A 26,380-nucleotide genomic window follows, 5' to 3' on the forward strand; every position below is an offset into this window, starting at 1 on the left:
CAGGAGGGATGGCTGGGGGATTAAAGCCTGAAGGGAAGGTGATTTAGTGGAGGATTACCTTTCCAAGTTTCAGGTTTGGGCTTTCAACACAACCCGCCCAGCTCCACTCCCTGCTGGCTGCTGGGGTTGGGGGCGGGGCACACCCAGCAGAGAAGGTTCCAGGTCAGGACCTCACCTTCATCCTCCCAGAGCCACACCGCCGTCCCCTGGGGAACAGCTGGGTGTGCTGTTTGCCTGAGGTGGAGCCCCAGAGTGAGGCCAGGACGCTGGGCAGTGTGTGAGGTGTGGCCTCGATTGTTTTGACCTCATCTGCCCACGGCTGTGGCCTTGAAGCTCTAGGAGCTTTGCTGTCAATCTTGGAGGAACAGATAGTGGGAGGGATGTTCTACCAACAGCGGGCAAGGGGTGCTCGGAGAAGGCAGGGTGCTCCCCAGGAAAGCGGTGGGAGGACAGTGCCAGGCCGGGGCGCGGAGGTGGGGCACCCATACAGACCACTCGCCCCACCCAGTGCTCAGCATCTGCATCGCATCCTGGAGCATCTCAGCTTCCCCCCAGGGAGCCGCGATCACAGGCATTTACAGCTAAGGAAACCAACAGCACAACCTTCCCAAGGGGACCCCTTCAGAAGCAGCAGGGCTGCGGTCGGCGCCCAGAGGAGCCCGCTCTTGGCCGAGTCACTGAGAAGACAGAAAAGGGCCAAGAGCTCGGGAGCAGGGCTGGAGCAACAGACTGGGGCAAGGGCACTGTGGACACGGCTCAGGCCAGCTCAGCTGCGTGTTCTCTGCAGTGGAACTGGGACGACGGGGTGGGCGGGGCCCCTGCCCGAGACTCTGATTCAGGGTTGGGTGGGAGCTGGGTTCACCACTGTTTAGAGATCCCCCGGTGAGTCTCACGGGCTCCAGTGGGATCTGAGTTCACTCCCCAGCCCTGCCCTCCCTCTCCAGATTGGGGAGGCAGTGCCCTGGCCAAGCTCTGAATGTTAGCTGAATGGGGTTAGCTGGACAGAGAAACCCAGGCCAGGTAGACAGCGTGGGCGAAGTCAGAGAGAAGTCCAGGGAGGCCGTAACATCCCCTGTCATTGGGCAGGGGGGTGGGGGGTTCCTCTGTAGGACTTGTAGGAGACCCCACTGTGAAGCACGTGGTCTCCTGGGGGAGCCCTGGCCTGACTCCTGAGACTCAGAACCCTGGGCCTGTCTCAGCAAGCCTGACACAGAGCCTGGGTGGGTGTCACAGGTCTAGAAGGACAGAGGCAGGAGGGGAGGCCTGGTCCCCTCTCTCCCTCTGCCCCAGAGTGGCAGGGGGTGGGGATGCTGGTCAGGGCTGCTGAGGTTCTGCAGGAGTTGGTAAGAGCCTGGTGCTCTGGGAGAGCCCTGCTCCTGGCTGGGATGGGAATGAGTGGTGGTCATTTACGTGGGCTGAGGACGACGGCTGATGCCAAGATGTCTTGGCACCTTCTGCAGGCGGGGAGGCTGCTCGGGCCTCGCATGAGAGCTCCATTCGCCCTCCCAGCCACCTTGCGCAGGGGGGACCAGGGTTAGTCCATTTTACTGCTGGGGAGACCGAGGCTCTGGGTCATGACACTTTCCCAAGATTGCACGATGGCAAGCACAGCACTGGGCTCCCACCCAGGCCACCTGACTCCACTGCCCACATGCTTAGCCCTCGTCAACCCACGGCCACAGGGCCACAGGGCCTGGCCACTGCCTCTCTGGGGCCCCTGTCTTCTTTAGCCCCTCCGCGCCGCAGGCTGCCTTCCCTACCTGATGATGAGAGGCTGGATTTGCGCGGCTGACAGGTGACCAGTGCGGGCTGGGAGAAGCAGGCACAGTGGGGCTGGCCCTCCTGGGGGGACCCCCCACCTTTGGCAAAGGGGAGCCGCGGTACAAGAGGCCAGGCTAGCTTGTTTGTTGCATCACAAAGTCCTGTCTTGGGCTGGCGAGGGGTCCGTGGGGGACCGCCTCAGACTGCCCAAGGGACTTGGCTCCCTCTACCTGCAGTGCCTCCACCAGAGGCCCCACAGCTTCAGTGGGGGCATCTTGAAAATGGGCACATCTAGCCAAGATAAGCCCGAGGAAGGGGAGCCAGGTAAGAGGCCCCGCAGTTGGATGCTTCAGAACTCTGGAGACTCAGTCTCCCCACCTATAGTGTGGGAGCACGGCCAGGACACCAGGAGCCCTCCAGACCTGGGATGGGGCAGGTGTCCTTCTATTTATGGAACTTTCTGGACAGAGCTGCTAAAGGAAGAGTAAGATCCCAGCTCATCCCAAAGGAGGCGACTGGAGCCAGAGCCAGGAGAACCCAGGGGCATCGTTGCCGTGCAAGCTGCCACCTCAAGGGCAGAGGTGAGGAGGGACTGGGCCGAGGGAGGAGGATGCCCAGACTCCAGGGCCCCCACTGCCATTCGGAAGGCCCTGCCAATCATTCTGTCCAACATTCCCCAACTTTTTCCCCCAGGAGAGGCAGAGGCTATTAGTCAAAAACAAAGGCTCACTTGGAATGCCAATATGAAAAATTCTAAATTCAAAAACTTATTTTTCTGGCTTACATCTGTTTTATAAATGAAAAAGGTTACACTTACTTCTTGTGAATTCAGCTATGGCCCCAGCATTCACAAGTTATGATGCCAGGGTTAGAACCCACATCTGGGTTTAAATAAAATACATCCTACTAGCCTCTGTCATCACAAGCAGTCTTACTGAAATGACAAAATGACAGAAGGAAAAATAAAAACCATGTACAGCTGCAGTTTTTATGTGTCTGAAGGTCATCCCTACAACAAGTATGACAACACAGTGATGTCTGGGGGTTCTGTGGGCACGACAGTGGGCTGGGGCGGTAACAAGCACAGGCACGTGTGAGTCATGAGCTGTCCCAGCATGATGGGGAGCTACACTCGGTCCTGCGAGAACCTCCAGGACTTCCGCTATCACAGAGGAAGGACCTGACAGTTGAACGATGTGTCTTCCTGCTCACCCAATCCCTTCTGCTGCGCAGACCCTCCCTCTGCTTGGAAGTGGCGTCTGTGTCCCATGGCTGTGGCACGGACCCACCAACCGCCCGGTGCTAAGCACCGTGACCTTCTGATCCAAGGACATAAAGCCAGACATGTGGGGAGCGTTTCTCTGGGCTCAGCTTGTATCACTGCAGGAGTGGACGTTTAAGTTGGAGGCACAGAGGGGATGTGTTCCTTAATAAATCTCCCCGCCACCGGCCCCATCTCTCTCTCTCTCTCTCTCTCTCTCTCTCTCTCTCTCTCTCTCTCGTGTGTGTGTGTGTGTGTGTGTGTGTGTGTGTGTGTTTGTTTGTGTGTGTGTGTGTGTGTGTGAGATAAGTAAGACCCTCTGAAGTCCGGGCCCATGGCAGGCCCCCTCCTGCCTGGCGTTAGGCCGGTACTGACGATCCCGTTGCTGACTCAATACATTACAGCCCTCTTCAGAAGGCAGTCAGTGCTGGCGGCTTCACTGGAGACTGGTGGCTGCAAGAGCCTCAAGTCTTGGGTGAAAAACTGAACTTTCAGTGACAAGGCTGTTTTGAGAATTGCAGACATTGGAACTGAGGGATGTCCGGTGCTGGTTTCAACAAGCCGACCTGTCTCTGGTTGCACAGTCCTGAGAGAGAGAGAGCACTGAGTCACGCAGATAAAAAGCTCCAAATGATCCAAGTTTTGGACAGCTGTCTGCGCGTGCGTCAACTCAACAGACGGGCAGAAGCCTGGGTATTTTGACTTAATGAAGTGGAGATGACTGGTACCACCAGCTGCAATGTGCTAGCATTTGGTGCATCACTCGTACGAATAGGCTGTTTCTGCTGCAGGTATAGAGCCACTGCATCGAGGAGTTTGCGGGGCAGACACTGTGCTGGCCTCATCTCATCAAATATCTCAGTCCTAGGAGAGCCGCTAACACCAGCACGTGTGCCAGGAGGTGGAGGGCAGACATGTGTGCAGATTTTTAAATGGATATTTAATAAAGCATTTGTGGAGCTACCACAGAGCCTGGACGGCCCCTCAACATCATGGCACCAAGTGCTCACCAGGTGGTACAAGGCCCACCTCCTGGTCCCCGAGGGCAGCTCCTCAGGCCAGCATGCCGAGTTCTGAGTTCTGCCTGCGCATGGCTTTCCTTCTGGTCCTTGCACTCATTTCTGGGCTGTCGAGAGTCCATCCAGAGAAACTGCCGTTGATATGGCCCAGGGAAAAGTTCACGGTGTGTGTCTGCACACCGGATCCTTCAGAAGCTTCCCAAAGCGTGAGATGTGTGCCCATCTGGTGGCTCCCGGACAAAGCCATCATCTAGTGCAATCCGTTTCCAATTCTCATTCTTTCAAAAGTCTCTTGAGGACTTTTTGATTCCTCAAGGAGAATGTCTGTAAGTCTGGTGCTTAGTTACCACTCCCTAACATGTATGACTCTCTAGAGACCCAGAAAGGCAACCATATCTAACTAGAATTTAATAATACTGCTTTGTTTTTAACATATCTTTTCACTCTTAACCTCTATTGACAAGAAATACTGAGCACTTATTTATGGCAGTGACATAAAAATCACTGTGGTGGTTATCAAACAATTAAAGTCTGAGGCCATGGCCTCTACATGTAGCAAGATTTGTGGTCTGGGCTGTGTGCCTCAACCAGAAAATCGTCTTTTTTTTTTCTTAAGGGCATGATCTCATTTTCTATTGTGAGGGGAAATTTTTTTTTATATTTTAAAATATTCTATTATTTACATTCAAAAATTATTTTGTTATATGTTGTATTTATTATATACTTACATAAAATATTTATATATTAAATATATAGTTACATATAAATAAATATATAATATGTTATTTATTACATTTATTATGTATTACCCATCATTATGCTATTTTATTACATTTTTTTGCTTTGTTTTGTGGGGACATAATTAGGTTTATTTATTTATTTTTAATGGCGGGCAGTACCGGGGATTGAACCTAGGACCCTGTGCATGCTAAGCACATGCTTTGCCACTGAGCTATACTCTCACCACCATACAAAGTCATGTCCTGATTCAGCCTGCATGGAGAGCCACCTGAGGGCTTGGGAAGGGGGTCTCCTGGGACTTTTGCAGACCTCCCCTTACTCCTGCTCTTCTGTAGATGACCGCTTGGCTGGGGGGCTCCAAGAGCCCACTGGGAAGCGTCGTCAAACAGGGAGCCTGCTGTGCAGGATCTGGGTGCAGGTTTAACACCTGCAGCCAGGGTTTTCTACTTGTTGAGAATCTAAGGTAAAGGGCCCCAGTTCAGGCAAGGAAGAGGCAACACCGCCGTCTAGTGGCAAATAGCATGGACAGCACTCGTGATGCCTGCTGACTGGGAGCCTGGGGTTCCAGGCTCAGGATCATTTTCAGCATCAGTCGTGTCTCTGACCCTATGTGACAGTGGCCTGAGGCAGAAGGGGGATACGTGGGCTCCTTGCTTCTCTGGCCACAGCAGGTCACCACCTACGGAGCCACCACATCTAAGAGCCTGCTGTGCAGAGGGCACCATGCTGGGCTCCAGACCTGCCTGTCTAGTCAAATCCCCCCTCACAGCCCTAGGAGGGGCCGCTAACACCTGCCTTCCATGCAGGGAAGTGACAGGCAGACGTGCATTCACAGCCGGGCTGGGGGACACTGTTTAGCTAGGGGGAGGTGGAAGTGGGACTGCGGAGAGAAGTGTGTCTTTTAACTCCCCTTTTTTGTGTTTAAGGGGAACTTGCCTTGATAGTCTCAGGTCTACAGCAGGCCTGTAAAAGCAGCTCCTGCGAAAAGTCTCTCTGGGCTTCAGGGTCTTCAAATGTCAGTGGGGACAAGGGTGCTCCTGCACAGGTGGCCACAGAATCTTCAGATTGAATGCAAGTTATCGCCCAGACCACGCCTGCACCAAACAGCCCTCCATCAGGGCAGCTGCGCTTGTGGCTCCTGAGTGGGAAGTGGATTTGGAGGAAGTTAGGTCTCGTGGGTTTCTCGTGGGTCTCATGGGTGTCTGGAAGGTGGGGGGCTGTGTCCTGTTTCTATACAGCAGCCCTGGAGGCAGGACTCTGTGGGGAGAGCCAGGGCAGGGGGCTAAGCCTGGCCAGAAAGATCCTGCCCATAAAAGGACATGAGGCTTGGGGCACGGGGCATCCAAAGCCTGGGGTCCCTCTGCAGTGGTCTGGACTGGATGAGGGCTCTGGGATCCTGGGTGACCTGTGCATGCCAAGAGTGTGGCACTCCAGTGCAAAGAGCCACGCAAGGCCCCTGCCCTCAGGGAGCTTCTAGTCTAAGTGGGCAGACACAGACACACACACACACAGGTAAAACTGCCTCACTGAGGCTACTAGGAAGGGCGGGTCCCTGAGGCTAGGAGAGCAAATGACAGAAAGCCTGACTGTCAGGGAGTCAGGGAAGCTTCTGGGGGAAGGGACAAGGGAGAGGAGGGCAGGCTTGGGAATTTGGATTTCAAACTAATTCTGCTTGCTGGGTGGAGAAGGATCTGGAAGGGTCCAGTGTAGCCATTTGGGCAGACCAGGAGGGAGGGTATTTCCTGCATGAAATCGGTCAAGAGAGGATGCAGCCTGAGCTCCGGAGATGGTGATGATGTGGAGGGTGGGGGTGAGGGATGTGGGGTGAGGGGAGCCAGGTACGGGGGTGTCTGGGTTGCACAGCTGGATGGCGGGTGGTAGCCTCACTGGGACAGGATGGCTGGAAGAGCTGCTTTTGCAGGGAAAGCCTTGTCTGCGTCGCACCTGGGCTATGGCCGAGATGACCCGGAGACGCCGAGGTGCCCACTGCAGCCTGGAGAGTTATGTTGTGGATACTCGTGTGTGCGTCCTCGTTGGCAGGCCGTACAACTGAGGGTTCAAACCAGGACACTTCTGAGAGGGAAGGGATGCTTTCTTAACAATTATGCCAGGACAGTGGCTCCTCAGACTGGCACTGCCCCAGGAAGGCAGGGACAATGGTCTTTCTCTAATTTACTTCACTTAGTATAATAATCTCAAGGTCCATCCATGTTGCTGCAAATGGCATTATTTCATTCTTTTTTATGGCTGAGTAAGATTCCATTGTATATGAAACAAACTGAGGTTTGTTTTCCAAGGGGAAAGGCGGGGGGGGGGGGCGGTGGAGGGATGAGTTAAGAGTTTGGGATTAACATATACGTGTTACTATATGTAAACAGATAAACAGAAAGGACCTACTGTATAGCACAGGGAATATCTTGTAACAACCTATAATCTGAAAAAGAACACACACACACACACACACACACACACGTGTGTGTGTGTGTGTGTGTATAACCGAATCACTTTTCTGTATACCTGAAACTAACACAAGACTGTAAATCAACTACACTTCAATTTAAAAAAAGAATTGGCTAGTCTAGAAATGCAAATGCAATTTGGGAGAAAAAGAAAAAAACAAAGGTGAGAAAGACACCTGGAGTCACCTCTACGGATTCTGCTAAATTGCAAATAATGCAGAAGATTTCTGGGCTGAATAGAAATCACTGGGCAGCTTCTGTTTCTATCTAAGAACAGATCAAAATGGACTTTATATTCCAATGAATGCCTTAGAACTCAATTAAAAATCAGAAAGAGATGCTTGCTTCACTTAAATCTAAATGCACCTTATGCATAATTTCAAACAAAGCTCAGCAGCGTAAGCTGATGCTTGCAAAAATGCTGAGAGCCCCCTGCTGCAAACAGAGTAAGAAGAAAGCAGCCCCCCTTGCAGGATGTTATGCCCCCAGATGACTGAGAGAGGGCAGAGTTGTGCAGCCCTCAGCTGCCCTAGATCTGGAGGGCAGAGAAGGTCCAGGCTTCTGAGATGGAAGACGGGGTACGGGGCAGTGGGACAGGCATTAGAGTGACTCCAGTCAGTGCGGCAGAGCTGGCTCAGGGCTTGTTGGACAAGGTACTGGCTGGGAGAGTCGGGGGCCATGCCACTGAGCCTGGGGCTCCATCTGAATGTGTGGTGCTGCTTAATTATCAGGGGTGGGGAGGAAGCCTTCGGCCCCTGTGCCATGCACAGAAGTTCCTGGGAATGAGTTAGTCCACTCAGTCACCTTGTAGAAATTGTGAACAGAAGTCAGAAAAGCATCAAAACTCTATCTTCAAAATAAGGGGATGGCAGATTCCAGAACCTATATCGAGGAGAGCATGGCAGTGGTCCCCAGTCCAAGTCCAGATGTATGGACATCAGTAATAAAGACATCTTGTGCACTTTAAAAGCTTTAGCCACGTCATCTCCTTCGAGCCTGAAGCAGTTCCTGGGGTAGGTGCTGGGGTGACCCCCATTTAAAGATGGGAAAATGAGGGTAGGGGGTTTGCTTCAGGCCACCCAGCTGGGAAGTGGCAGGGCCAGTATTTGAACCTGGCACTGGCGGAAGCCAAAGCTGATGGCTTCAACCGTTCTGCTACACACTGCCTTTTAGAACAAAATGGGCTCATTAATAAGCCAGAGCAGGTTAGCCCCAAGTCCATTAGCACCCCTGAATCGGAATGAATCAATCCCAGAGCCCAAGACTGAGCAGCCAGCAAGGTTGGAGAGATGTGGGGTCTAAGTCACAGACCCCAAAGCAATGAGAGGTGAGGAGAGCTGTGTCGGGACTCAGACCACTCCCCAGGTGGGGTCTGTAAGGTGGGGTGGGCTCTGTGGTGGGGAGGGGCAGAGTGTGGCTTCAGCCATCCATCATCCACCCATCCTCCATCCATCCAGCCTCATCCACCCATCCACCCATCCTCCATCCACCCGTCATCCTCCACCCATCAACCACCCATCAGCTGTCCATTCATCATCTTCCATCCAGCCATTCATCCACCCATCATCCATCACCCATATCATTCATCCATCCATCCTCCAACCATCCATCCATCCATCATCCACTCATACTCTGTCCACCCATCATCCTCCATCCATGCATCCTCTGTCTATCCATCCATCATCCTCCATCCATCCTGCCATCATTCTCTGTTCTGTCTTCAAAGAGTAGTTAAATGCAAGGCATTATAAGAAATAAGGTAAGATTTGACAAAATGGAAAATTATTGGTAATTGTGGAAGCTGGTGGATAAGTACACAGTCATTACACTCCTCTCTCCACTTCTGTTGGAAGATTTCCATCGGAAGAGGTAAAAGGGAGATGAGAAGTGGTGGGTGGAGATCAGAAGCTGTAGTCTCAAGGTTCACCCTAACTCTTTCCAAGCTCTTGGAGAGCAGGAACTTCAGGCCTGCAGAGCCTAGGGGCTCCCAGCATTAGCTCAAATCAATGTAAAAATGCTGCTTCTAGAAGAAACTGCTTCTACTAGAACTTAGGAAAAGCATAATTTCTAGTGGTGACCACTGTCATGCTGTTTGTTATCAGGCAGCAAGTAACATGCAGAAGATGACAGAGAAAGTCTGAGGACGGGTCTGGAAGGTGAAAGGCGGGGAGGGCTGGGGACCCGCCCGCCTAACTGAACAGCCCCCTCCCCCCAGTAACCAGCGCGCTTCTGTCTTCAACTTTGTTCTCAAGCCACCTTCACAGAGCACCGAACACACCAACTGGCTGGCTGGGTACCAAGGTCACAGCTAGTGAGGTCTGGATCTTAAAGACGACCACCATGTGATCGTAAAGAACCATGTGTTTAATGTTTCACAGAACAAACTTGTTCTTCACCATTCAGTTCATTATGAACTTGAATCACTGTAACCATCAAGTCTATAATCCAATTTAAGCCCTAGGTGACAACAACTCTTATGTCCAGTGATTTAAATTAGCACAGTTTGTGCAAAGTCACAAACCTTTTTATACATTCATGAACACTGAAATTAAACTAGTGAAACGTAGGGCATCCCTTGACCCCTTCGCAATGAGTGGAGAGAAATGGCTAAAGCGACCACAGTTGAATTATGTTCTAAGCTCAAAGGGAAATCTCACCTGGGCTGTCTGCCCGGGTCCCAGTGAGGCTGACCCATCCACCCTGGGACGGGCACTGACAGAGGCTCTACAGGTTCTGAAGACTGTCCCAGGGCAGGGAGCCAGGCCAAAGGCCACGATGGAATCTTCTGGAGAGAGCCCCATGTCCCCACCCAGCCTGCATCCCCCTGCACCCACCACCACAACCCTGCTTCAGGTCCCACACCATCCCTTGTTTGCAATCAAAGTCAGGGAATGGCTGCTGGGTGTGACCCTGCCACAGGCCAGAGACCACAGTTTAACTCTGCTTTACTCTAAAAGCGCCTTTGGATACATGACCCTGCCCCCGACCATCCAGAAAATTATTCTTTTCCCAGCCGGGGTGTCTGCTTTGGGAAAGGGTACATTAGAGTTTGCTGTTCTTCTGAAATTGGGCTACCAAGCTGAGGACCTGCTCGGAAGCCTTGATGTTCTTGGAGCCGAGGTAGGCGGTGCTGTTGGCGGCCGTCTGGTCCAGGAAGTAGCGGTAATTGACCATGAGGCTGCACGAGCCGGTGATGCCCCTGAGGCTGACGTCTGCCATCCAGTTGATGCGCCACATCACGGCGCCATTCTGCAGGTGGAAGTTGGCCACGGGGTTCAGGGCGTAGCCCCGGTGCTTCTCTCCGTACAGGTACCAGGCGCAGAGCCTCATCAAGGGGGCCTGCAGCGCCCGGACCAGCCTCTCGGACTTCACCCACTCGCTGCTGCTCAGGAAGGCCTTGAGAGTCTCGTGAACGGGGCCCCCTGTGATCTCAGAGATTTCCTTACACTCGGAATCGGTGAACAGTTCGCTCCTCCCGTGCTCCTTGGCTTTCGACTTCAGGAGCCCCAGGAGCCATTTGGTGAATCCGGGGATAGGAGACAGACTTGAAAACGTCCCAAGGTGAGGAAACTCCTTCTGGAAGGCACAGTTTGGGTGGGGAAAGGAAGGCGGAGAAAACACACAAAATTCAGCAGGTCAGTCGCTGATGCAGAAAGACCTCCTCATTTTTGGTTTATGTATCACTGACCTCTGTGCGTGACTGTATGGTTTACAAGGTGGTATTTGATGCACATGAATTTTCTTCTCTCAAGGAACATTTATTAAGAATCTGATGTGTGCTGGGTCCTGGAGGCCTCTTGAATCCCCAGGACAAGCCTTTATGATGGTGTCTCCATCTGCACCACTGTTCACGCTGGCAAGTTGGGGGACTTGCCTGAAATTGGATTGGCAGGGCGGCTGCAACATGGGATGCCATCTTATGACTACAGGGCTTGTCTTCCTAGCACACCAGGCCCCTCCATGGGCTTTGCTGAGGCCACAGAACCTGCTCTCATGCTTGGCGCAAAAGTACCCAATGACTGTTTGTTGAATGAATAACTGATTGCCCAAACAGACCACAGTGAGGGCTGAGGATGGCATAGAAGGGGAGGCAATGAGTATTTCTCCACATCAGATACTATAGTTCAATCATTTTCGTTCAAACTACAGAGCGATCTCAATGACTATTTTTAAAAAATCCAGCGTTTTCCAATTAAAAATGTAATATATGCTCACTATAGAAAATTTTTTAAAGAATTTATGACAGATGCAAAGAAACCACCATCCTCTGCTGCTCTGAGATAAGTACTCTCCAGGCTTGATAGAGTGTAACTCCTTCTGGTCTTTCTCTAGGCAGTTTTTATAAGGGTAGACAGTTATTTCACACCCTGCTTTATGAATTTATATCATGAGCATTTTCTCATTATCACTCAAAATTCAAAACCATAACTTGAACAACAGAATAATAGGAAAAGATAAGATGATCTCATGATTTTCCTAACCCTGGTCTTTTCATTGGGCATTGAAGGTGGCTTTTACAAACCCCTGTGAACACCTCTGGGCAGAAGAGCCTCCTTTCAGATTTCTCTGGTGACTTTTCCGCTCAGTCCTGTGTGTAGAAGCGGTCAGCCATCAGGATGGCTCCCGGGCCACCTGATTCAGAAACAGAGTCTGTGGGTGAGTCACCCTGAGCCCAGGTTCTGCTCTTCCTTTGACTGATCCTCACTGCGCCCCCCTCTGCCTCATTCATTAACACCTGCAGCGAAGACGCAGGAAGTAAGAAGAAATTCAGTGTAATCACCACCTCTGGGGACAAAAGGGCAGGGAGTGACTGATGGAGCTAATACCCCACTGAGTCCCGAGTTCTTGGATGTCAAATCAGGAATTTAACACGAGGCACGTACATGTTTTAATTCCACCCTTTGTCTTTCTCTGAGGAAGAGCTTCTGCATTGTCCGTCTGCGTTAAAACCACCAGGAGCAGAGACCACTGCTCTCAGAGCCAACTATTAACAATCTAATTACTTCCCCTAAAAACTAGATTCTCCTCATTCCAGTGCACCCCAGCCCCTCAGGATAGTTTGAAAAAGCCTTGACCCAGAGTGGACATGAACACTTCTGCTGCAGGATGGGCAAAGTGTGTTTTTCAGGACAACCAAGAGAAGGTAGTTATAAAAAACATAGTGCCACTGCATTCACTCTCAGGCTGCCTGGTCTAACCTCGACACTCTGTCCCGGACCCTGAGGAAGCCTGGGCTGGTGGGCGCAGGGCCCAGAGGGTGTGGGTGAGGGTGGCTGGGGGTGGTCAGGTGCAGCAGGGACTGGACAGCAGGAGTGAAGGGGGCCCTGCAGGGGACACTGACAGGACAAGCTGTGCCAATCAGAAGCGGCCCCGCCAGCCAAGGTGCAGTGCTGTTCTCAGGACACACCTGCGTTTTGGGGTCAATGAGAAGCTAGTGCCAGGTACCTTTTTCTTGGCACTGCTTCTATCTCCGAGGAGCCCCAGGGCTCCCAGGAAGTGTCCCAAGGCATCTGGCATGACCACTCCAGCTCCCCTGAGCCCAGAGCTTCATCCCGTCCCCAAAAATGACGGCAGGGCTCCTCGGCCATCATAAGACTGGGATACAGACTGCACCTCACTCACCTGCAGCTCCTTGACCACCCGCTTGATGAGGAAGGTGCCCAGCTCCACTCCCTGCAGCCCCTGCTGGGTCAGGCTGATGGAGTAGAAGATGGCTGTGGTGATCCTGTTCTGCTCCTCAGTTTCCGATGGGGGACACTCCTTCACAATGATCGCCTGGAAAACATGGACGGTGGTAATGTGCTTGTCACTGGTGGTGGACGCATCCCCACCGCCCTCACTCCTCCCCGGGCTGGAGAGAGGGTCTCCCTGGACTCAGGGGCCCTAGAGACTCAGCGCCCTCTTCTGTTCTGCGATCTCTCTGCGGCGGCAATCTCACCACTTCCCCGGGCTGGCTGCTCCTGTTGTAACATTTCCATCAATTCGAATTCCCGAGCAAACTCTGCTGAACTGCAACTCAGGTCCCCTTGGTCTTTCTCAGGACTTTGTACAAACTCCTGACCTCTGACATCCAGAGACGACACATTGGCCCCTGTCACAGCCAAGAGGCTCCACTTCCTGTGGCTCCTGAGCGGAGGCCCAACATCCTGTCCCCACGGTGGCTTCACTCCATGACTCTGAAATCTAGCTGTTGAGATTTCTCACTGGGCTGTGTGCCGCCCTGCGTAATTTTTCTCTTGGGAAATTTACCTTCTCACGTCTTTCCTAGGCACCTTCTTGGTTCTGTACCACATCCTTGTTTTTTGCAGTGAAACCACACATCTGCACAGACATGTGCGGGAAGCGATCTAAGAATGAGAACGACCAGTATTGGGAAGTCCCTTGGCCAAGTCCCACTTGATTAGCTCTGAGATGTGAGTGCAGGGCGTTCTGAGCCTTAGTGCGGGGAGGGCCACTGGACAACAGTGGGACAGCGGTGGTGACCTTTGGTTTGCTTGGACACAGAAACGCCAGCCTGCTTCTGAAGAGCCTGCTTCAACTGCTCTAACTTCCACTGGCTACACAGGATGCTTGAAGTGGGGGTTTTTGGTCCTGCACCCAGGCTAAGGTCTGGAGCCTACAGACTTTCTGAAATTGCACATGGGATGGGCGGGTCTGAGCATATCCACCTGGGGAAGTGTCCTGGGCTCTGGTCCCTTCAGACGCTCACAGGGTCTCTTCTGTGACTCCTGGGAAGTCACGAACTGCTGCCATTAAGGAAAGTGGGCAGTCGGTGACACAGGGGCCACAACACCCAGGGCCACACCAGGCCTTCTCCGGCATTGCAGCTGACGGAGGAACTCTGAGGTCAAAGGTCAGAGCTCTCCTCCCATCATTCTCAGCCTTCATCTTGCTGAATTACCTCCTTTGTTTTGCAAGAAGTCTGGAGGTTACCTTGTGGTTTCTGATTCAAAAATTCCCAGCAAATCTTTTTTTAAAGTTTTCAACACCCCCTCCCAAACAAACGAACCTTTCCTTAATTATACAAATGAGATGGGCATAATGCCAAAGAGGCAAGAAATGAGTGCATAAAGGAGAAATCACAAATTACTCCAAAACTAAACCCCTGGTCCTGCTCTTAAGCTTTTGGTGAACACCTTTCCAGGTCTGTCTCATTGGCTGTAGGCAAGTACACACTTAAACACACACACAACACACAAAACCATGTACAGACACAATCTCTCATGTGTCCAGGTGCTCAAGTCTCCAAAGAGTGGAATTTTTAGGTCAAAAGCAACACACGTTTTATATTTTAATGGTTGTCATCAAACTGCCCCGGGAGACGCAGTAATAATTTCTAGTGAGTGATTGTGCTGGCGCCTCCAAACACAAACATCGACTAGGAGAGGCTCTCTGCGGACCAAGAACACCCGCCCAGCCCAGCCGCTCTGCTGACTTTTCCACCCTCGGATGCCAGGAGATGCTGCCCAGCACCCACCTGTGACCCACGATCACCTTTCCAGCTTCCAGAAGCCAAGGTGATCTGGTGTCTCCACTTCCCCTCGCTGGCCTTTACTCTTATTGCACCTGCTCTCCTCCCCGACCCTGCTGCTCTGGCTCCTCTCCCAGCCCCTGTGCGCCTGCCCAAGTCGATGTTTCCAACACTCACCAACTTCTCAAGGAGAGGCCAAGCTCGCTGCAGGCGGGTCCATCCCACCAGACAGAGCACCCGCCCACATAAGGCACACGGGCACCGTCTACTCTCCAATTTTCCACTCGTGTGTCTTTTGAAACTACCCTTGGGCACTTGACAGAAGCTGAAGAGTGGAGCCACGCACCCCTGCACCTCTTCGCTGTCCCCTGCAACAGCCTCATGCCTGCCCCACTCACAGTCCACAAGCCTGGTGGGAGCTTTCCTCGCCCCACCCCTGCCACACACCACTTGTCTACGCCCCGTAGCCGCAGATTTGGAGGTTGTATTGAGCCAATTCCAAGATCCACAAAATCCGAAGGCAGGTTATTTTACAAAAGGGAAGAAAACTAAGTTCCTCCAAAACTTAAGGGACTCTGGGACGTCCGCTCCACCCTGAACCGACCATGCGTGCGGGGTACCTGGATGCTGTTGGAGATCTCGCTGGTCAGCGCCACGTGCAGAACGATCAGGGGCTCCCCAGGGGTGGAGCAGTGAGAGAAGAAGTAACACCTCCTGTAGGGCCCGACGCGGCGCTTCATGTCCATCCAGGTTTTCACGGGGTGCACAGCCTCAGACCTGACGAGAACGTTGGAAAGAGGCGAGACAAACATTAAATAACTGTGGCTGATTCTGACTCACTCTTCACTCAAGGCAAAGAAATCCTTCAAGCTTCGATGGACTCTGGGAAATTCAAAGAAAATCATGTTCGTGTGAAACGGCACTGCCTGAGAGGAACCACCATTAGTGACCATCTTACACACCAATTTGTGCTCTAAAACCTGGACTAGTTTGCGAGGCCCTTCGGGGGAGGTTATGCAGCAGATCTTAACACAGGAACCTAACCAGATGCGCGTCTTTGTCCATCCTATGTCTTGTTTCCTCTGAATCTCTGCAGTCTGAAGTCAGGGCTGCCACCATACACGCGTTGCCTGGCTGGTTCCATCTGTCCAGATGCTCAGCCCCCCGCTGTTCTGTCTCCACACGTAACATAACGGCAGCACCGTCAGCTCCTCGCATCTGTGATGCTGCGACAGTTCCCGAGCCTTAGGTTGCAGGAGACAATGTGGACTGAGGAGCTCTGGGGCGGGAAGAGCTCCTCCTGTGGGCAAGGACCACCGTGTCAGCCGGCCTGCATTTCACTCTGGCCGGGGCAGGATGGACTCATGCCCGATATTGTTAATTTAGAGATTTTTATCTAAGGTAGAAATTTCAACAACTGGATGAGATAGATGCTGTCTGCGTTACTGACGCAAATTCCTGGTCCAGTGAATCTGTGCCGCTCTGGTAATGCGGTCTTGAGAAAAGGGGGAACCGTGTGCTTTAAATATGAGGACAGAACTGAGACCCCACATGTCGGTTTTTTTTAAATTGAAGTGTAATCAGCTTACAATGTTGTGCCAATTTCTGGTGTACAGCATAATATTTCAGTCATACATCTACATACATATATTCCTTTTCATATTTTTTTTCATTATAGGTTACTGCAAGATATTGCATATAACATCCCTGTGCTGTACAGCAGGATCTTGTTTACCTATTTTATATATAGTAGTCAGTATCTGCAACTCCCAAACTCACAATTTATCCCTTCCCACACCTCCCCAGGCCTCGTAACCATAAGTTTGTTTTCTATGTCTCTGAGTCCGTTTCTGTTTTTAAAAACCACATGTGGGTTTACTGGCAGAACAATCGGTTTCTGTCTGGGTCCTTCCTTCCGCCATGGTCTCGACATTACCTGCTAGGACAGTCAGCTTTGTGATACTGTGTTTGGGTTTCTTTAGGCTTGGAGGAAAATGTACACAGTATTGGAGACTGGCTTTAAGCTAAGGTTTAGGAAAAGTGGGAACGTAGTACTTACTCACTGATTTTCTGGAGCACTTCGCACGGCGAATGCCAGGTGACCCGCTCCAATTTCAGGAACCCAGAAGAAAACCATTCTGAGAGCATGTTTTTCAGCACCCCGTTCATTTCCTGAAAAGGAGAGGAGAAAGTGCCGGCCTTCTGAGGGAAAGAGACCAGGCCCATCCCTGCATCACTGCCAGCGGCAGGAGTTAGACACCAGGACATGGTATGAAAGCTGAGTCTGCAAAAGCCACCTCAGACTGGACTCAGTTCTACTTCTCTGCTCCTTCCATCTGTAAGACACCTGAAGGGGAGTGTTTCATCTGAACTAAGCTGCCCAGATCAAACTATGTTCCAATTCATTTGCCGCAGGGAATGCAACTAAACACAGGACGTTATCTGACGCTGAATGGTGTGTCGTGGAGGAAATGCTAACACCCTCTCAGGCACAGCCTGTGATTTCATCAAAACATCCTCCCTCGTTTCCTAAGAGAAACAAGTACTGGGTCCAGGTACCACATCTTGTCAAATCTTAAGATGTGCATTTTCCTATTTTAACATCTCTTAAGTCAGGAAGCAGTTTTCAAAAGATGGCAGGTCACAGTTTAATCAGTAGGTTTTTTTTTTTAACCTCGTGGGCCATCAAATAATAGTCTATCTGGCCATCCATGCATTTAGATTTGATGAGATATTCACCTCGTTTGTTTAACCTAGTGTACTTTCAAAAATGATTTGACTCAACTTTACCACCAGATACATTTGCACTGAAACTTTTCAAGCAACAATAGAACAAGAGGTATGTAAGGAAGGGAGAGGATGCAGGAGCAGAACCATCCTAGCTGAGCCCACTGTGACTGCTGCCCGTGTAACGGTGGTAAGCTCTGTAACAGCCAGAGTGGAGAGGATGCCCAGAGCAGGAGACATGGCTTGTTGTTCTTCAATAGCTGTGTCCCTTTCTTCCAAATGAAGAGAAGCCTCACTTGTTAGCTAGGCACATGGCTATTCAGAATAAAGCGTGCACTGCAGCTAGTGGAGGCACATGACCCAGTTCTGGCTAATCATATATAAGCAGAGGTGTCCTGCTATGGGGAACCTTGAAAGATGGCAGGAGCAGCCCTTTGCCCATCTTTTTCTTTGTTCTTTCCTCTGCAGGCTGGAACATGATGTGCTGGCTAGAGCTGGAGCAGCCATTTTGGGCCATGAGGTAATCTTGGGAATGAAGGTTTTTCAGGGAAGAGCAACAGACAGAAGTCTGGGTCAACTGAGGACACTATAGAGCAGGATCAGCCCTAGGCTGCCTACCTCCAGACTTCTATGTGAAAGACAAAAATCCTCTCTTATTCAAACCACTCTTATTTTGAGTCTCTGTTACTCATAGATGAACTACATACTAACAGATACACTGAATATTATTACTGGATAATAGTAAGCATCTCAGTATGTCTGGTACAGAATTGACCTTATGAATCTCTACAGAAATCACAAAGACCACGATGGACAACACCTGTAAAACTGCACAAAAGCTGTAAAACTGCACAAAAGCTGTAAAACTGTTAGAGGGCCATCTCACATTTTAATCCCTGGTAAAAGGTGAAAGGATCAGAACTCTGTCACTCGAGGCTAAGTTGCAGGCATAGGGTTACTGCTTCAAGAAAAGTTTCAGAATGAAGTGAGATCCATCTTTAAACACTGATGGCCTGGGACACGGAAGAGGTCACACATTTGTTCTGTGAGGCCCCCACTGGGTAAGGAGGTGGGTAAATCTAGGACCAACTTGGGAAAGGCACAGTCAGACTTAATGTGAAGAACTTCTGAGTACTTCAGGCTGCCCTCAGGGAGACATGGCCCTTGGCCATGGGAAGTCATGGAGCAGGGGTCTGCATGAACATGGTGGAGATGCCTTAAAAAGTATTTACATGCCTACAGGTGACTGGGCCAGATGACCTATGTAACTCCCCTGAAGTCTGTATCCCGTCGCTGGGTCTTCTTCACTGGGCTCTGAACTCTAAGGACAGAGGTAATTTCTGATTCATCTCCCCATTCTCAAAGCATTCAGTGGGCTCTTCCATGTGGGAGATGATTAACAGATTGACAGCAAATGAAAAAGAGAAGAAAAACTGGAGAACAGTGACCCAGCAGTAGCAGGGAGGGAGGGGGGTGGCGTGTGCCAGGCAATACACCAGGGCTCTTTCTCAATCTGCATTTACGCATTTGACTACGTGGGTCTTAACCTTCCTGGGGGGGCCTCACATACTCTTGGGGATGTGCTCAAGACCGTGCACCCTATCTCCAGGAAAAAGCAAACACACCCGTAAAATTCTGCATACAATTTCCTGCAGCTCACAGATGCCTTTGACACTTATCTGTAGCTCCTCCCCAGGGGTTCTTGGACCCCAAGTCGGGAACTTCTGCATGGAAAGGTTGGGAACGGATTAGCTGCATTCCACGTAGGATGTGCTGGCGTCTCTACTACACGCATAATAGGAAAAAGCTGGAACGGTCTAGCTTCGGCCTGAATTCAGAATTAATTATGAAAGAAAGGGTTTGGCTGGTGAAAGCACCACCTCTCCAAGTCCCCTCGTTCTATTTTGGGCTCCTGTGACACTGGACACGAGAACTGGGAATCTAGGTTAAAGGTGACACATCTCCACTGCTCAGTGCTGAGGACCGCAGCTGTTCAGGCTGGAATTGAGCACCGAAGGCACAAGGTTGCTGGACCCCAGACAGCAGGAGGGAGAGAGATGGCGTAGGCTTTGTGCACAGTAATCCAGCCATCATTTATCGGCAATCCAGGACACAGAAATACAACTGCCAACACAACCTTCCTATCTACGAATAAGTTGTTATCAGTTGAGCTAAGCGCAGAATTTGGCAGAACCCCGAGACCACTAGGTTAACCACCAGAGGTTGTTCCACACAGCGCTGCACAGGCTGCGCATTGCAACGGTGGGGTGTGGACCATGTCTGACACGAGTCTGCTCCCTTTCCTCATGTTCCGCCTGGGCTTCTGTTAAGGCTCCCAGACCTCTCATCTGACTGTAATTTCTATGTTCAAATCGCCCATCATTTCCTAAGTGCCAGCTCCCCTCTGCTGCCCACACATCGCTGACAGTGCCCAGACCTTCTAGAATGGGAGTCCACGTGGTTTCCCTGAGGATTTTCTAAGAAACTTAACTCTTCAACCCCAATGGGCCTTTGGAAATAACTCTGCAGAAAAACAAAAAGTCTGTAAGCTGCACATCCTGCCTCAGGGGCAGAGATAGACAGGGGACTTCAAGTTCACAGGGCGGTTCCTTCAGGAGGACAGTGGTGAATTCATGCTCCCGATCCCAGCGCCCTCACTTCCCCACATCAGGGAAGAACATGCAGATCCGGACTTACTGCTACCGAAAGGCCACATGCTTGATAATAAGCCTCTAAATTCACATGGAACTCTGACAGAGGAAAAGAGCATTTTAAACAAAAAGTACATTTTATCTCATGACCAAAGGGATCGTTTCTTTTCCTGGTGTGACTGAGCTGCTTTATGGATCTGATATCACCCCCTCCACACACACACAGACACACACACACACACAGACACACACACACACACAGACACACACACACACACACAGACACACACACACACACGATGACTGATTTATTGCTCCATTTCCTATGGTTAAAACTGGGGAGGGAGCCATATCCAGTGATCAGAGATGTCAAGGACACTGTTAAGTACCTTTTCTACAAATTCCTTAATTATGAAAACAACTAAAATCCCTTTCTTGGAATCAATCCATTAAGATGAATTCACTTAGTATAATCCAAGAAGTTCTACAAAACAGCACGAGGTGGACACAGCCTGGGGGTGGAGACTTGGGATGAATCAGAAAGTCCCAGGCTTGCCTCTGAGACACTTGGCCTCTAACGAGCTTGTAATTAACAGGGGGTGACGTCCACCTTCTCCACGCTGGACCTGCTATCTTGAAAGACATGCTACACATTTGACCTCTGCCGGGAGGTCACAACTTTCAACACAGCACTTGTGTCTTCCCAGCAAAGAGACCTGATACTGACTCTGAACTTCCTATCAAAAAGGATAGAGAGTTCCCTTATTTTTTAGGAAGAGAAAAGAAACCTTATCTGATTTTAAATGTCCAAGGAAAGAGACCCTGCCTGGCCTCTGGCCTCGGGCTTCAGACCAGTCTACACTCAAATGGAAACGTCCGGCTTCTGGGATCTCCCCGTATTTCCAATAACCATGGCCCTGGGTCAGAAAGGCTGATCTTGACAAACTCTGTCCTTGTTTGTAACCCTATTTTTAGCAAAGTTCCACGACATCCCTTGGGCAGACGGACCACCAGCTGGGTCTCTCACCTCAGCGCAGAGACCACTGGCCAAGGACTGTTAAGGCATGGGGCTGCGATCGCCACAAATCACATCTCTAACTGGCGGATGGCAAAGACAGCACCGGGGACCAGCCCTTCCTTCCCCACCCCGGTGCGTCGTCCACTGGACCCACTGTCCTGTACGAGACACCCCATCGGCATTCTTGGCCTCATATCTGCCAATTATTCTAAAAGAGCCTTCACGCTCACAAGATGCAGTAAATAAGAACCTGGGAGGGGAACCAGTGGACCAAGGCCATTCATTCCAGGGCAACAACACCCAGGGCTGAACCCCAGACAACTCCCCTGTGAGCCAGCGCACGTCCACCTGACGTCACCTGGCAGCTCCGATGGTCAGCAGGGGCCAGGGACAAGCGCACCTGTGTGATGTGGTGCTTTGTGCACAGTAAGAGGTGCTGAGAACTGGTGCTCCCTGCCTCCCCTGCCTCCTGGGGCACTATAGGTTCTAGGGCTGGGGTGTCTGGGGCTCTCGCTCTAAAGCTTTGAGGACCAGACTCCTGGTGGTTTCCAACACTGAATTCTTAAAAGCATAAAGTTCTAGCTGCGTTGCCTCTTTAATTTGGATGCAAAATCCAGAGAGCAACAGAAGAAACGGGATGAAGGTGGACCACACACATGAAGTGATTCTGGTGGTAAATTACAACCTCAGATCCCAGGGGCAATCTCTGTGGATTAAAAAAAACCAATTTTCTGAATGATCTGAATGATAGAGATTAAAAAACAAATCCACATAGCCACATAGGGCAAAGGGGAAGGGAACCAACAGATTTAGCCACTAACGGTTCTAGGCCCTTGGGATAAGGATGCTATTTCTAGAAAAAGAAACGGAAGAGGTCTGATGGCAACACCAGAAAAGGCTTCTGCACCCAGTATGTCCAGGTCACGTGCAGAGGCCGAGGTCAAGCCACTGTCACTCACCCTCTGCTCATTCCACGTGACTTTTGGTCTGTCAGTCCGTGACGGTTTTTCCCTTATGTGTGTGGACAGCCTTCACTAAAAAGGGAGGGAACGCTGGACACCTTAGGACCTGACAGCTCTGGATTCCCTGACAGCTCTGGATTCCCCTGGGATCGGCTCCTCCCCCAAATCAAGTCTCAACGTCACAGCTTTCGGCTCCCCCAAGGTTCCTTCTCAACTTGCACCATAACTACAACTTTTCTCATGTGGGGAGGAGCAAGGAAACAAGTCACTAACGACTCACAGATTAGGAGGACTGAGGACCAGATGGAACAGAAGGAATTGCCCAGGCAAGTGCAGTCTGAAGGCCTGATGGGAACTCTCTCAGCAGTGCAGAAAACTTTCATGGCCTCTGGGCTTTGTTCCAGGCTCAGAACCCTGAGCGGAGCAGTCTGACTTCAGGACAGATGGGAATGGCTAGCTGCCGACTCTGCAGCTGGGTGGTGGGGCACCTGGGAGTCCGTCTCCTGCTTCATTCATCACTTTGCTACGCAAGAAATTTAAGACAAGGTCCTGGTTTTCAGGGGGCTGATCATCTAGTTTCGGGGGAACAACATGTTTCAAATGCTGAATTCTGTGGTTAATGTACAAAATCCCACTCAGGGGTACAGACAATAACATCGATGAAGCTCAAAACTGGGTGAGACCACCTGGAGCTGGAGCGGTTGGAAAAGCCCAGCACATTAGCTGGGGGTGGACAGAGCTCTTATTCTTATGGGAATCACACCGGGATGTGGGTTTGGAAACTTCATCCAGGAGCCAGCTTGGCTGGAGAGCAGGGCCCGCAGAAGGAAGTAATGCTGGGAAAGCTGGGATATCTCAGATGGTTGCAAAAATGGCAAAGGAAAGACAATGAACGTGATCCTTTTGGCCATGTGAGGGTTGATGATTTTCAACAAAAGAGTAGAGACTGACCTGTGGTTTCAGAGAAAGATGGGCGCTGAGGTTGCTGACGAGACAGAAGCTTGTACAAAGTCTTGGAAAGATACATATAATCATAACTGGAGAATATTGAACCCCTGACTCAGTGAAACTAAACAAAACAAAGCATTACTCAACTGGGTTGTTCTACCTTTCCTTTAGTTTTACAGAAAAAGGCAAATCCTAAGAGAACAAACCCATTTTCGATCTAGTTAGGTCACTGGCTCCGTGGAGTCGTGGAGGCGGGGCTTGGGTCGGGCTCTCTCACCAGCTCTAATCACTTTCTCTGTCAGACAGTCCCTAAGTCTTGCTGAGGATGAAATGAGCAAGTGCATAAAAGGCACTTACACCTAGCAAGTCTGCTCCTAACTCTTCCCATTGTAGAAGGGAAGCTTCTGGACCCAGGGACCCTGGAGCCTGGAGCATGCCTGGTATAAGATAAACACCCAACAACCACGGGTTGAATGGATGGACAGATGGGTAGAGGGTTTCATTTTGCAACAGGGGACAGACATCCTACCTAATTCTCAAGCCTCCTATGTGATGAGGATCAAGTTTCAGAAGGATTTCAGGAGCACTGGTCTCTGCTTCAAGGAGAAAAATGTCTACTTGGATTGCAGGCTAGATCCAAGACTCTCTTGAGAGGAACCAGGTGGGGTGGGTATGCACAGTGTGTGGAACACAAGATCTCAGCCATCCAGACAGGGATTTAGCCGGGAACATGGGCAGTTCAACACAGACTCCAGGACTGATTTGGTGCCAGTGCCATCAACAATTGTGGGTTCTTAGCCTGCGAGTCTCCAGCTGTTAGGAGCAACCACATCACAGCCACTGTTATCAGTCTGAGATTAGTCCTATTAACTACACCCAATTTTATGCCTCTAAGGCCATGTAGCTAGGAAAGATAAGACAGTTTCTGATAAACACCATGACTCACATAATATGATGAGGCTATATAGTCATGTGACCGCAAGTGATCTGTTACCTTTAAGTAAAAGGTGACATGCTTATCACCTACCCAAGAGAGAGGCAATGAACATGAAAACCATGCCAATGTTGAGTTCTTAAATGAATTAGGACGTAATTGTTCAACTGTTCAATTTTTTTTTAAAGCCAGCTGTACCTGATAAAGTTCAAACATCAGACCTTCTGGAAACATATACATCATTTTTGGTTTACTAAAAATGCAAGTCAGTGGTCCTGCCATATTTAATGTCAACAGTATAAAAAAGGCTCTATTCAACTATCAGCCACCTTTCAAGTCATCATTACTTAAATCTTAAAGTATTTATTGGCATCTAACATGAACTTACTGTGCTAAGTGCCTGATTACTTTCAGAAGTCAACTTAGAATCCTATTTAAGGGCTGAACTCAGGAGCTAAAACGCTCTGCCCAAAGCTGTGTGGCAGAGAGAAGACAGAAGGCATCCAGACTCCTAGATACGGGTGACTTCAAGTTCCAGTCACCTTCGTGCATTTGACAGGACTTCTTAGGACAAGGGCTCGGGTGCTGAATCAACTTTTAATGACTCCATCCAGATTTTCAGAAAGCTGCCTGATGCTCGGCTGGGTACTCATCCAACTGTACCGCACAGACGAAAGCTCTCGGGTAAATTAAAAAAGACTTTATGGAGCACATTCATCAGGAACGAGGTGTGACAGTCACCTTAAAAGTTAGGGAGGGCCGAGTTTCTATAAAGACTGGAGCGAGGAGAGACTAGAGAGAGGCAAGGATTCAGAAGCCGAGAGGAGGAAGGGGACAGGGTGCAGGAGGCTGTAACTCAGGGCGAAGTGTGCACGGCTCCAGGCAAGGGAAGGTGGTGTGTTTGGGGCCCGAGAAGCGGGTGAGGACAGCACGGGGAGGACTATCAAGGGTTGGCGGACCTGGGCGCAAGGCGGGGGGTGCGGCCCATTACTGTCCCCGCAGCCAGGGGTTCGGGGGCGGCCCGGGCGGGGCCTTACCCGGACGTGCGGCCCCTCCACCAACTTGAGGGCCTGCGCCTCGAGCAGATCCGCCCGCAGCTGCACCAGGAAGCGCACGCCGCCGTCCAGCTTGCTGATGTGGTGGAAGAGGCTGCGGTAGCGCGGCACCAGCGCGTAGCGCAGCCGGTCCTCGGCCTGCAGCAACACGGCTGCCTCCCGCGGCTGCTGGCGCAGCTGGAGCACACCGGCGCTCTGCTCGGCCACCTGGCCGTGGTCCACGCCGAAGCCCCGCGCCAGGCGGCCCAGCAGCTCGGCGCGCTCGGCCGTCTCGCCTAGGCTGCAGTAAAAGCTCACGAAGTCCGCGCACTGGTTCTCGGCCGGCGCCGGCGTCTTCTCGCGCAGCTCGTAGGCCGGCATCGCCGGCACCGCGCGGTGCAGCAGCTCGTCCATGGCCCGCTCCAGGGCGCCGGCCGCCGCCGGACGTCCGCTCGACAGCCGGGGTCCCGGCGGCCTCGGCGGCCGCGGAGGAAGCCGAACCCGGAGGAGGCGCCGCACTGTCAGGCCTGGCCCGAGGACTCGCATGGCGCGGGGCGACAACTGCCTGGGGAAAACCGCCGCCGCAGCCGCGCTTCCGGCTTCCGGCGCCCACACGGCCCATTGGCCGAGGCCGGGGGACGACAGGGGCGGCGGCCAATCGGAGGACAGAGAGGCGGGGGCGGGGCGGGGCGGCGCGCGGCTCGAGGCCAAGTGTGGCCAAAGGTAACCCGGGCGGCGACCAATCCGGGAGCGGAGCAGCGGCGGCAGAGCGGGTGGCGACTTCAGGGGCGGCCCCTGTCCGGTCACCTGGCCACCCAAAGTCACCGACTCAGCCTCTCTCCCTTTCTCTAGGGCCGAGCTTTCCAACCCCAGGGAACATCACAGTCACCCAGGGAACGTGTTACGTACGTAGGTTCCTGGCCCTACTCCAGAGATTCTGATCCAGTGTGTCTGGGGAGGAGCCAAGGAATCTGCGTGCCTATGAAGTATTCGTGGTGGTAATTCTCTGGCAAGGTAGCCTTTGTCTTGACCGCCGCCTAGGCGCTCTCAGTTACACAGATGACTCCCAGGACTGCAGCCCTCCTCTCTCCTGAGCCGGGAACTGCTGCAGAGCTTTCTCACGGATGCGGCAAACGGGGCTCTCCTAAGCACTTTGCTCCCCAACCTGTTCCTCATTCCTTCATCCTCATTCATTCAACAGTGTTTATTAACCGCCTGGTATGTGCCAGGTCCTATACTAGCATGGGGATAAAATAATTAATGACACAGATCTGAACGTGCCCCATGGACTTTACAGTCTAAGGAAGGAGACAGAAGATAACAAAACTACAAACTGTGATAAGTGCTATAAAGGAAATCAACAAGGTGAAATGATACAGCAGGGCCGGCATGGA

General features: G+C 51.4%; 1 protein-coding gene across 3 annotated transcripts; it reads right to left on the reverse strand.

The window, feature by feature from the left end:
• Positions 1-9,584: 9,584 nt before the first annotated feature.
• MLYCD (malonyl-CoA decarboxylase) lies at positions 9,585-25,560 on the reverse strand. Of its 3 annotated transcripts, none has more exons than XM_010967699.3 (5): positions 24,990-25,560; positions 16,772-16,884; positions 15,333-15,489; positions 12,864-13,016; positions 9,585-10,817 (listed from the first exon to the last, which is right to left on the reverse strand). In XM_010967699.3, the coding sequence occupies exons 1-5, from the start codon at positions 25,530-25,532 to the stop codon at positions 10,284-10,286; spliced, it is 1,500 nt and encodes a 499-aa protein (XP_010966001.2). In that variant the 5' UTR covers positions 25,533-25,560; the 3' UTR covers positions 9,585-10,283. The 3 variants fall into 3 exon arrangements, with proteins under 3 accessions (XP_010966001.2, XP_074226457.1, XP_074226456.1); XM_074370356.1 differs by having other exon boundaries at positions 9,585-10,814; positions 24,912-25,560; XM_074370355.1 differs by having other exon boundaries at positions 24,912-25,560.
• Positions 25,561-26,380: the final 820 nt, after the last annotated feature.

Source organism: Camelus bactrianus, chromosome 9, assembly GCF_048773025.1.
Source record: "Camelus bactrianus isolate YW-2024 breed Bactrian camel chromosome 9, ASM4877302v1, whole genome shotgun sequence".
NCBI lineage: Eukaryota > Metazoa > Chordata > Mammalia > Artiodactyla > Camelidae > Camelus > Camelus bactrianus.